Below are 13,018 nucleotides of genomic sequence, written 5' to 3' on the forward strand. Positions count from 1 at the left end.
TAACAGAATGTAGTCCAAGAGGACAGTAGTGTGAGAAAATGCCACTCACATCTTCAGAACCCTTGGGGCTGGATGGTTAGCCCACCTCTCAGCACCCCTAAAACAAGGAGCTTTTAGTAACAGGAACAAGATCTCCAATTTCCTGGGACATCTTCATTTTAAATGTTTAGTTTTTCTTAAAGAAAATTAGGTAAATATTTAACTGACCACAGCAAGATAATAATAACTGAAATTTCAATGGAATATTGAAGATTTCAAACTTCAGTATACATAAAAAAGGAAACTGACAGATTTGAGAACATACAACCAAGAAGATTAAGGGTTAATAAAGTATTCTTAGAAATCAATAAGAAAATCCCCTTATTTAAAAAAATGAGTGAAAGTTATTAATTAACTAATAACGAATAATTATACAGATGTCCAGGAAACACTGAGAAAATTCTCAGCCTCACTAGTAAATCAACAAGCACGAACAACTTTTAGATACCATCTTTGCTTGTCCATGTGGCAAAACTGGTATTTAAGACAGCCAGAAGTTCCTCCATTGCCAGTGAACAGCATGGTGCTTCTGGAAAACTGTGTGTTGGGGTGAATGGAGAACTTTACAAAATCTGAATAATCAGAGATGTGGACAATTATTTTATTCACAGAAATGTTCCTTTCATTTTTATTTCTAAAAATGGAAATTTAGAAGCAATTTAATTATCTAAAATTAGAGTTGGACAAATTAAAGTACAGTCAATTGATTGGTTAATATGTAGCCATTAAATACAATTTTCTTCATGTGTGCCCATGGTAGAGAAATGCTTAGAAGTTAAAGTGGAAAAAAACCAGGAATACATTTGGGGATCTATTTGGGGACCACAGGAAGAGGAGGTATGGATCTAAAAATGTCTAGGAAGGACAACGCCAAAATGTAGACAAGGGATGTTAATAGTGTGCATGGTTTTTAATTTTCTTTTTTGTCATTTTTGAATAGTTCCAATTTTCCACAAGGAAAATGTATCTTTCTTAAAAAATAGCTTACAAATAATAGAGTAAAAGCTTGTTTTTCATCCCAGGTTCTGCAGATGGCTCTGTGGTCCTGCGTCAATCAGCTGAATGCAGGAAGGCCAGAGGAAGAGGTCTCCTTACTGTCAGTACACCTCGCCTACCACCATTTCAGAAGCCGGCTACAAAACTTCTCCAGGATCTTGACTATCCACTCCCCAATTTTACTAAGCCTTACAAAAGGCACACAGAACCATAGCTGGGCTTTACGTGAGATGGTATGGCCCCTCTTGAGGACATTTCATGCCTGTAGCCCAGCTTGACCTCCTCAAGCTAGTGGAGAAAGGGGGTGCTCCCACCACCACCCTGGGAAGGGAAATGGGAGACATCTTTACTGGCACACACGTCAGTGTGGTTCTTCAGTTAGAACGCATCTAACTCATGCCTCCTAAATCCCAAGACCATGAAAGGGGAAGCTACAATCCTGGAACACAGGAACAACTTGGGTGACAGCCAGGACCTCCGACTTAAGGTTTAGAGCAGCCCAATGGGGGTCAGGGGACAGACTGCTCAGTCAATAGCCTGTTCTCTGCTCCCCAGAGTCTGGATGTGTTGGCAGCAGTGGCCTGTGCTGAAATGCTGACAGAAAACCTCCTGAAGCCCAGTCCCCAAGCTTGGTTACAGACTGTGAAGAATCTTTCCATGCCACTGGAGCTCCTCTGCTCAGAAGGGTACATGCAGGACTGTGGGATGATGACCAGAACCCTCATCAGAGATATCAGGTAAGACCCAGGAGGCCCAGGCACATCAGAGAGAGAGAGCAGATGTTCCTATTGCAGGAAGTGGGCCTTTCCTCATTCATTCTATAACATCTGTGGAAGCCTACTTAAATGCCAGGCATTGCAATGATCCTAGAAAAACAGAGGAGAGAACTGAGCATTCAGGGAGTGCACAGAGTGATGGGGGTGACACAGAGGTGAGCGGATTATTACGATCCTGCGGGAGAAGGAGCAGCTGCAGAGGACCCCAGCAGGGTGACAGAGAAAGGGCACGCACTCGGGGTAGACTTCCCAGAGGACAAGTCCTGGGCTGGCCTTTAAGGGCGAGGTGGGAGTCACCAGACGTGGGCAGAGGCATGGAACTTGAGTTGTCTGAGCTGGGAGTCCGTGGGAAGGAGAAAGACAGAAGTGGGTAGAGGTCAGGGAGAACATCACAAAGGGCTTCTACCCAATTCATCTACCTTCACACCTGCTCCTTCTCTTATGTTTCAACCCCTGTGCCTTAGAACTACCTCCCTGCACCTCTGCCCTCTGTCTCAGGTTTTTTTGTCAGAGCTGAGTGAGAGAACCCCTCTCTTGACAGAACCCACTGGAATCGCATTTTCTCCATCTCACTCTTTGTGGAGCACGTGCTGCTGGAGACAGAGAGTCAGATTCCTGAGCTGCTCGAGCTGGTGACCGACTATGTCTCCTTGCTGAACAAGGTGAGTTTGGAGACTTGGCTTGTCAGGCATGGATCTGCCTCTTTGTAAGATGAAGAACAGTCGAAGCATGACCCAACTTTTATCAGTTGGGTGGTACATTCCCTTTCTGCTCTGACAGTTTTATCTAGAAGTGCTAAGGAAAATGATTTCATCATATAAGCCATTAAAATTTCGGTGTTTAATTTTTACCCTCTCCTGAGTGTTGTCAGGATATGTTATTTAGGATTCCTAGAAGGATAATGAACTATTCATGCAGCAAGTACACTTGGGAAAGCTTTGGGAGGACTGAAGGGTGGGTTCCAACCAGGCCTCGAGTGGCCCCAGACCAGACCAGCAGCCTGGCCCAAGGGGACTTGCTAAGGTCAGGAAGATGGGGATCCAGGAGAATGCCATTAGACTTGTGGACTTCCAAACAGTACTGTTGGTGGGATCAAGGGCACAGGAAGACCCATGTCCCTGCCCCTCAACACCGTTTATAAAGTTGGTGACACACAGGATAGTACCCTTCAGAAAAAGCGACCGTCCTTTCAGCATCAGTGGCCTCTCGGGGAAGATAGCCTCTGCCTATCAGGAACCTCACACAAGCAATACCAGTAGCTCTGCTGTGCAGCCTTAGAAATGTCTTTTTGTGACTGGCATATTTCATGTTCTCAAGGTTTATCCACATTGTAGCAGGTGTCAATTTCCTTCCTTTTTAAGATTCCACTGTATGGATAGAGCACATTCTGTTTATCCAGCCATCTATTGATGGGCACTTGGGTTATTTCCACCTTTTGATGATTGTAAACAGTGTTGCTGTGATCCTGGGTGTAGAAGTACCTGTTTGAGTCACTACTTTAATTCTTTTGGGTTTGCATTTAAGAATGGAATTGCTGCATCATAGGGCAATTCTATGTTTGACATTTTGAGGAATCAATATCCCATTTTCCACAGTTGTCACACCATTTCAGATCCCTACCAGCAATGCCCCAGGGCTCTAATATTTACGCATCCATGCCAACACTTGCTATTTTCCACTTTTTAAAAAAAAATAACAGCCCCCTTAATGGGTGAAGGGATATCTCATTGTGGTTTTGATTTGTATTTCCCTAATGACTAGTGATGTTGAGCATTTTTTTCATGTTCTTATTCCCTATTTGTAATCTTCTTTGGAAAATGTCTAAAGTTCTTTGGACTTTTTTGTATCTTTTGATTAACAGATCATATTTTTCAGAGTGTTAGAAACTCATATCATTTCCAAGTAAAACTAATCCTCAGAATTCAAGGACACTCAAAATCATAGTCTATAAACATCATTCATTATTGGATTGTCCAAAAAGTTTGTTCAGATTTTTCTGTAAAATGTTCTGAAAATAAAATATTTATGTTTCATAAAATGTTATGGAAAAACCCAAATAAACTAATACATAACTCATTTAAAGATAAACTCCAAATGATTATTTCAAAGGGTTCTGAAAAAGCATTTGAGGACATTTATAACAGTAAAAAGATACTCTTGCCAGATTAGAAATAGCAAGGCACTCTCCTTCAGCAGATAATGCCCGAGGACAAACATAACATAAAACATCTACAGTAAACATGCCTAACCAGAAAATTCCCTAAGGACATCCGTTAAACTCACTATCTTATATCATTAAAGATAAGCCTTTGCTAAAAAACAGTGTTTCTACTTCTAAATACATACCCTAGAGAATTTTCCCATTTGTACTGACACATTAAGAATGTTGGATACAGAATTGTTGGAAATTGCAAGAAATTTGGGAACATTCTAAATGTTCCTCAACAGGTAAAGAGATGACCAGTATATGTGTCAACAAGTACCATGCAGGAGTTAACATGAAAGTTCGGAATCTACTTCTGTCAATGAAAAATGCAGTTTGCAGACGTTTAGGTACAATGTGATGTCCCTGATACAAAGTTTACAATATTCAAAACAACAACAAGGTTTTTATCCATGCATGCAAATCTAGTGAAAGTGGGAATTTAGAAATGTGTTCTTCAGGGCTGAGGGTAGGGGTTTGGGGGGAAACAGCAGATATATAATTAGAAAGGGGTACACTTGGGAGTTGAAACTGTACCTGTAACGTTTCATTTGTTTAGAAACTGATAAAGCAAATATTCAAAAAGTGCTAAGATCACTTAAAGCTTGGTGGATACACAGATAGTTATTTTATTATCATTACAGTTTGAAATATAATGGAAAGGGGGGGCATTAAGACCTTAAAAGAAAGGAGGAAGAGGAGAAAAACCAGAAACTGAGAATATCGGCCTTCAACCCAAAGCAGGATAGTTACAAAGGGCATTCAAAGTTAAAGAAACTGCTAAACAAATAAAAAAGCCTTGAACCGCAGATACCAGAGCCCTAACTGGGCAGCTCCTCCAGCGGGCTGTTTTCTTTTTTTTTCTTTTGTTATCCTCTGTAATTTATTTTATGTATTTGAAAACATTATTCTGAGAAGTCACTGCAGGCTTCTATAGACCAATACAGAGATCTGAGATGTAGAACAGGTTAAGAATACTGGTAGACATTCACATTTAATAATATAAATAAATGGAGGGAGCTAATACACAAAAAAGTTTCTATGCTCAAATGTTTAAAAAAACAATAATACCATGGGACCTATTTTGAGTTAATTGCAGATTTCAATTCTCATTAGTTCTACTGATTTTCAGAGATATTCTTTTTTGAAAGTTGAAGAAAAAGAGACCCTCCCAACTCTCTGGTCTATGCACGGTACAATAGTGGGTGGATTAGACAAGGTTACATTTCTGCTCTGATAAACCCACAATGGGTAAAGGAACACATACCTGACCATCCTGCTGTCCAGTCTGCAGACACTGCTTGCCGAGAATCTTTTCTTGTATTCTTTGTTGCCTGATTTTTCATTTCTTTAATGTGGTTAAGAACCAAATTACTTACTGTGTAAGGAAAAATTATAATCAAGGTTTGGTCATAATTTCCTTGATTTTTCCCAAACAAATCACCTGTTACCCTCAGTCACAGAAGCCACAGAGGCAAAAATATGTAACTAGAATCCTCATGGGTTTCAGACTTTACCAAACATTTAAATGTAGAAGGAAATGTCAACCCACTCCAGTATTCTTTTTTTTTTTTCTGTTCATTATCTGTGTATATCTTTTTTTTTTTATTTTATTTTTTAACTTTACAATATTGTATTGGTTTTGCCATATATCAGCATGAATCCACCACAGGTATACAAGTGTTCCCCATCCTGAACCCTCCTCCCTCCTCCCTCCCCATACCATTCCTCTGTTTTCTTGTCTTTGTTGCCTTTCTGCTCCCTGCCCTTCCTCACTGCTAATTAGCTCCACCCACACCCTCGACTGCCCTTCTCCTTCAGTGCCTACTTGAGGACTCTGACACCAAGACCCACAGGCCTTTCATCGCAGTGATGACTACTCTTCGTGAATGTAAGGATCAAGTGACAAAGAGCCTCAGTAGGTGAGCTCTTGGATTTGGGATCTGCAAGGGAGAGAGAATTCAGAATCTTTGGTACTTTTGCTTCTTACGGCCGGGTTCTCTGCTTTAGAACTGATCACCTTCTTGGCTTCTAGGTTTGTGGTTCAGCCATGCCCCATCTGTCTAGGAGATGCACAGGATCCTGTTTGCCTGCCCTGTGACCATATATTCTGCCTGCGCTGCATTGAAGTTCACCTCACCCGAGGGCAGATGGGATGCCCCCATTGTTTAACCAACTTACCAAACACCTTCTCTCCAACTGTTTCCCAGGAGCACAGGTAAAACACCCTTTCTCTTGAGAATGCTTCCTCTTTTTTTCTTCCTTTTTGGGAAATACAGTATTCAGAAATATAACTATTAATCTTAGAAAACCTGAAAGCCGAGAAGTGTCCTAAGAAAGACGACTAATTATTTATGTACCTTTATAAAACACCTAACATCTCAAAATATTCTCTCCCCAATATATGCATGTGTACAGATTGGGGAGATAGAAAAATTAGAGGAAATAAACCAGAAAGTTGTAAACTAATTAAAGCCATCACAAGTACCCAAAGAGTTTAGATGCAACTGGTTTATCCTCTTAATGTATAAATGCAATCCATGTTCTATGACCTAAGGATAAAACTAACATTTGTATGGCTAAGAGCCTTTCAGGGAAGTAGTTAAAATTAACCCAGGTCATTGATTTCCCTCCCTTCTGATGCCTCCTAAAAATGGAGCACAAGACAAGCACAGTGGATGGGATCTTTGAGAAACTTTTAGGATATGAAGGCTATTGCTAGACGGTCCAAATGATCAAAGTGTTTCTCAAAAAAGCTGAGTTATGTACTGTCTATTGCAATTTTGTTCTAATCTATGTAAGGAGATACTTGCATCTTTTAATTAAAAAATTTCTATCCAAATCCCAAAGCACTCTGTAGGGAGGGACTCTGGAATACATTGTACAAGACTTTTGACCATGGTTTTTAACCATTCCCAAGGGAGGTCATTGAGAAACATGCCCGCTTCCGGCAGATGTGCAATAGTTTCTTCGTGGACCTGGTTTCTACCATGTGCTTCAAAGACAATTCTCCACCTCAGAAGGAAGTGGTCAAAGACCTGCTATCCTTACTCTTTGTAGAGAAGGCTCCCCAACGTGAGTGGCTGTGTTTCCATAGAGTTAAAAATTCAGTGCTTCATCTCTTTTTTTATGTCTGATGTGAACAATGATCTACCTTCCTCTTTCTGGTTTTAGGATGCTGTGAACACACAAAATCTCTTTCTCCTTTTGATGATGTTGTGGATAAGACCCCCGTGATCCGCTCAGTGGTACTGAAACTGCTTTTAAAATACAGGTGAGCACCACGAACATGAAGTTGCCTCGGAAACACCTTGACTTCTTTGTTTTTTTTCTCCTCATGGCTTTTTCTTTGCCACAAAGCATTCTTTGCAGAACTGGTAGCTAGCTCACTATCTGGGAAAGCTTCTTTAGCAAGAGATGCCCTGGTTCCTTTATCTGTATGGACTGTATCCTTGGCATATTCACATGCTGGCCATGAGTTCATTATGGCCACAAGCACATGATGAGGAAGAAGAAGACAGATTTGGGGAAAGGGGACAGAGCACTGTGAGATGTGTGGGTACAGGAAGTGGGGAGTCAGGAATCTGCAGTTCTCATCTCAGTTCCACAGCTACAAAGTTTTGTGGGTTTTTTTGGACGGTGACTTAGAATCTCCATTTACCTGCCTTGCCCTTGATGTTGTTTTAAGTTTTGCTTCTATTCTTAAGTTTCTCTGATTCTATGAATGTAAAGAGAAGCCCATGTGCTATTTTAGAAAATTCTTAGAAAGCTGGTCTGTATTCAGAAGACATCTTTTGGAAGATACTTGGTATCTCATCCTGTGTCCTGACTTGTGAGGGTATACCTTGAGGTGATGGCAAAATCAAGATGCCATTAAAAAGCTCCAACAGAGACAGCTATTTCTTTTTTTTTTAAATTTTATTTTATTTTTAAACTTTACAATATTTTATTAGTTTTGCCAAATATCGAAATGGATCCGCCATAGGTATACATGTGTTCCTGACTCGAGATAGAGATTAGATTTACATTTAAATCACGGATCTGCTGTAGCCTTGTCTACAGACATTTTATTTTGCTGCTTTCCCTCCCTATTATTTGTGAAATAGTCTTTTCAGACAGGATTCCTGGAAGATTTTCAACTAAAATTTTTTAAAATACATTTTCTTACAGAACAAGTATCTTACCATACCTGAAAATGACTTTTTTGGTTTGTTCTTGTTTTTTAGTTTTTTTATTTTTAAAATTGATTAATTTATTTTAATTGAAACAACAATGAATATTTTTCATGATAAAAGATACAACTCATAAGGAAGATGGATATTATAAGCCATTAGACACCTTAGCAACAAAGAAACAAAGGTACATAAAGTAAAAAACAGAAGAAATGTAAGGGAAAAGAAAAAATATAAAATCATAGTGAGACATATTAACATTTCTCCAAGAATATTTTATCAAATGCAGAAAAGATAAGAATAGAAGCATCTTGAGTGATGTCATTAATAATTTAAATATAATAGATTTATATTTAATTAATTTATATTAATCATATCCTACACAAATATATTTAAAACTTTATATCTGCAAAAAGATAAACAGTACTAAATTTCAAAAAGTAAACTTCTTTTTTATGTGTGTGATTCAGTTATACATATACATATATATTATTTTTGAATTTATTTTCCATTATAGGTTATTAAAAGAAGATATTGACTATAATTCCCTGTGCTATACAGTCAACTTTTGTTGCTTATTGCATAGCTATTTTTTAAAATTAGATATCTAGCATTCTATTCATACTAAGTCAAACAAGTGGAATCAAAATGCCATAGATTTTTTAGTTAGGCAAAAATTCACAAGTTTTCTAAAATATATATATGTTACATATTTATATATGTTATATATATGTATACAAAAGCTTTTCTCCTATGCTTGATAAAGGCTTGTGAAAGAACATCAAAAAAAAAAAAAAAGAGATGGAGAAATTGGAAAACATAAACTAAATGAAATGGGAACACTTAATATGAAATAGAAAAAGTGAAACAAACTAGATAAAAGTAGAAGATTCTCATATAGTTCAGTTGTTTTTTTTTTCCATTTTGAATTAATTTTATTTTATTTTTAAACTTTACATAATTGTATTAGTTTTGCCAAATATCAAAATGAATCCGCCACAGGTATACATGTGTTCCCCATCCTGAACCCTCCTCCCAGTTCAGTTGTTTTTAAACATGGCAGCTCATTAAAAACATATCTGGAGCTCTGACCAAAAAAAACCAAGAAACACCTGGGCATTTGTATTTTTCAAAAAATTCCAAGATAATTCTGATATGCATATGGATTTTAATAATTGATTACAGCCTTTTTTATTAGATCCTAGTTTTGGCGATATAAGGGTCTATTAATTTTCTGTTGACCATTCATTATACAATGGTATTAAGTGTGTAATAGTTACATAATCACAATAGTTAAAGATGTTTATCGGTTTTCACAACTAATAGCCCGACAAAAAATAAAAGATAATTACAATTGCAAGCCATAAGGAGAACATGATTAACCTAACAATATAAAATAATTGCATATAATTTGGGGGGTCATGCACAGTGATATAGTAAGCAGAAGTGCATACATGCACATGTTCTCATCTGCTCAGTCTATTTCTTTTGAATGGTGCATTTAATCCATGATCCTATTACCATTTTCTTAATTGTTTTGGGTTTATTTTCTATAGGTAGGGTTTTCCTTCTCGTTTTCTCCCTAGAGAAGTGCCTTTAACATTTGTTGTAAAGCTGGTGCTGAATTCTCTCAACCTTTGCTTGTCTGGAAAGCTTTTGATTTCTCCATCACATCTGAAGGAGAGTCTTGCTGAGTAGAGTATTCTTGGTTGTAGATTCTTCCCTTTGATCACTTTAAATGTGTCATGCCATTCCCTTCTGGCTTGTAGAGTTTCTGTTGAGAAATTAGCAGATAGGCTGATGGGAATTCCTTTGTATGTGATTTGTCATTTTCCCCTTGTTGCTTTTAATATTCTATCTCTGTCTTTGATTTTTGTCAGTTTGATTACTATGTGTCTCGGTGTGTTCCTCCTTGGATTTCTCCTGGAACTCTCTGTGCTTCCTGCACTTGGTTGATTATTTTCTTTCCCATGTTTTCAGTTATTATCTCTTCTAATATTTTTTCAGATCCTTCCTATCTCTCCTCCTTCTGGGACCCTATATTGTGAAGATTGGTGTGCTTAATGTTGTCCCAGATGTCTCTTAGGCTGTCTTCATTTCTTCTCATTCTTTTTTCTATATTCTGTTCCACAATAGTGATTTCCACCATTTTGTCCTCCAGGTCATTTATTTGTTCTTCTGTCTCAGTTATTCTGCTATGGGTTCCTTCTAGTGTACTATTCATCTCTGTTTGTTTGTTCTTTAGTTCCTGTAGGTCTTTAGTAAACATTTCTTGCATCTTCTCAATTTTTGCCTCCATTCTTTTCCCAAGATCCTGAATCATCTTCACTATCATTATTCTAAACTTTTTTCTGGAAGGTTGCCTATCTCCACTTCATCTAGTTGTTTTTCTGGGGTTTTATCTTGTTCCTTCCTCTGGGACATAACTTTCTGCTTTTTTCATGCTGATTAACTTTCTGTAATATGGTTTGTTTTTGTCTTTGTGGGGTTGTGGTTCTTCTTGTTTCTTCTGTCTGCCCTCTGATGGAGGATGCTAAGAGGCTTGTGAAAGCTTCCTGATGGGAGGGACTGCTGGTGGGGAAATTTGGGTTTTGCTCTAGTGGGCAGGGCCTTGTTCAGTAAAGCTTTAATCCAATTATCTGCTGATGAGTGGGGTTGCACTCCTTCCCTGGTAGTTTTTTGGCCTGAGGTGACCCAGACCTCAGATTTATGAGCTCTTATGGTAGGGTTATTGGGAACCTCCAAGAGGGCTGGGCTTCCCTGATAACTCGGTAAAGAATCTGCCTGCAATGCAGAAGACCCTGTTTCGATTCCTGGGTCAGGAACATCCACTGGAGAAGGGATAGTATACTTGGGCTTCCCTTGTGGCTCAGGTGGTAAAGAATCTGCCTGCAATGCAGAAGACTTGGGTTCAATTCCTGGGTTGGAAAGATGCCCTGGAGAAGGGAAAGGCTACCCACTCCAGTATTCTGGCCTGGAGAATTTCATGGACTGTATAGTCCTTAGGGTCACAAAGAGTCGGACATAACTGAGTGACTTTCACTTTCACTTCACTTCACTCCAAGAAGGTTAACACCAAAAGGGACCTTCCCAGACAGTTGCTGCCAGTTCCCCGTGCCTGTGGTAAACCCTTGCTGAGCCATATCTCCACAGGAGACCCTCCAAGACAAGCAGGTAGTTTTGGTTCAGTTTTCTATGGAGTCACTGCTCCTTTCCTCTGAGTCTTGGTGCACACAGGTTTTGTTTGTGCCCTCCAGGACTGGAGTCTCTGTTTCCTCCAGTCCTGTGGAAGTCTTACAATCAAATCCTGCTGTCCTTCAAGGTCAGATTCCCAGGGGATTCCCAGTCCCTTTGTCCAGTCCCTGAGCTGGGAACCCTGACATGGGGTTCTGAACCTTCACAACAGTGGGAGAGCTTCTTTGGTATTAATATTCTTCAGTTGTGGGTCACCCACTTGGTGGGTTTGGGGTTTGATTTTATCATGATTGTGGCCCTCCTATCATCTTGCTGAGGCTTCTTCGTCTTTGGATGTGGGGTATCTTTTTTTTTTTAGGTTCCAGCATCCTCATATTTATGGTTGTTCAACAGCTAGTTGTGACTTTGGTGCTCTCAAGGGAGGAGATGAGCACATATCCTTCTACTCCACCATCTTGAGCCGGAAGCCTGAAAATGACTTTAAGGCATATATAGAAAGAGTTGACTTGAAAAGTGAAAAGAGCCTCTTGCTATTCTGTGATTTTTATTAATTTTGGTGAATGAGTGAAATCTGTACATGTGAATCTCTTTGCTTAAAAAAAGGGAATAGTACAATCAATATGCCTACCCCTTGACATATAGTGTAGACACAGTAACATGAGTACAAACTACACTCAAAGGTAAATACTTTGTTCTGAAATATAGAGAGAGTAAAGTTTATAGAACTGATCTTGGAATAAAAAGCTTGAAACATAAAACACAATTTAAAAATCTGCATTGTCATTCTCTCTGGGTTGAGAAATACTTGCTCTCTCAGTCTTTTGTGGTTTGAGTCTTTTTGTATATTAAGAATGAGTTGGGCTGGGGCCTTCCCTGGTGGTCCAGTGGTTAAGATTCCGTGCTCCCAATGCAGGGTGTCTGGGTTCAATCCCTAGACAGGGAACTAGATCCAGTGTGCCACAACTAAGACCTCATGTACTGTAGCCCGCCCGGATCCTCTGTCCATGGAATTCTCCAGGCAAGAATACTGGAGTGGGTAGCCTTTCCCTTCTCCAGGGGATCTTCCCGACCTAAGGACAAACCTAGGTTTCCTATATTGCATGCACATTCTCAGCATCTGACCAGAGTTGGACTTAACTAAGAACCAGCCCAGCAAAATAAATAAATATTTTTTAAAAAATGAGTCAGACTGGACTTAGAAATACTTTATGAAAACATAAGCACCTGCTCTCTGGGAAGACCCACACATGAGACAATGTTGATGAGACTGCACATAACACTAAGATGGTATCTAGCTTTTTTAATGTGTCGATATTCGCACTGATGCTACTAAAGGAATGAAGAGTAAAGCTTCTGGCATCTTAGCGCAAGGAAAACCCTGCTAGTGGCCAGTCTGTCACCACTGTGCACATGTAGTTTTTAAAGGTGCCAGATTCACTTAATGTCCCTAATGAAGCTATAAAAATTATTAATTTTACTAAATCTCTACTCTTGAGGATATGACTTTTTAATGTTATGTTATAATGAGAGGTACACACAAGGCCTCCAGCTACACACCAAGGTACAAGATTACCTCAAGGAAAACCACTCCAACCGTTTTTTAATTACATGCTGATCTGGCTGCTTTTTTGTGGAAT

The 13,018-nt window shown here is 39.1% G+C and overlaps 1 protein-coding gene across 1 annotated transcript in view; it reads left to right on the forward strand.

The window, feature by feature from the left end:
* Window positions 1-13,018, forward strand: part of RNF213 (ring finger protein 213) — a 128,905-nt gene that overhangs the window by 90,295 nt on the left and 25,592 nt on the right. Inside the window, 7 exon segments of the mRNA XM_086356517.1 lie at window positions 1,062-1,268; window positions 1,591-1,772; window positions 2,353-2,473; window positions 5,836-5,936; window positions 6,050-6,232; window positions 6,935-7,089; window positions 7,189-7,288. Coding sequence (XP_086212643.1) covers window positions 1,062-1,268; window positions 1,591-1,772; window positions 2,353-2,473; window positions 5,836-5,936; window positions 6,050-6,232; window positions 6,935-7,089; window positions 7,189-7,288 — 1,049 coding nt within the window.

Source organism: Bos grunniens, chromosome 19, assembly GCF_055505025.1.
Source record: "Bos grunniens cultivar Pamir isolate PY7600 chromosome 19, Bosgru_T2T1.0, whole genome shotgun sequence".
NCBI classification, from domain to species: Eukaryota; Metazoa; Chordata; class Mammalia; order Artiodactyla; family Bovidae; genus Bos; species Bos grunniens.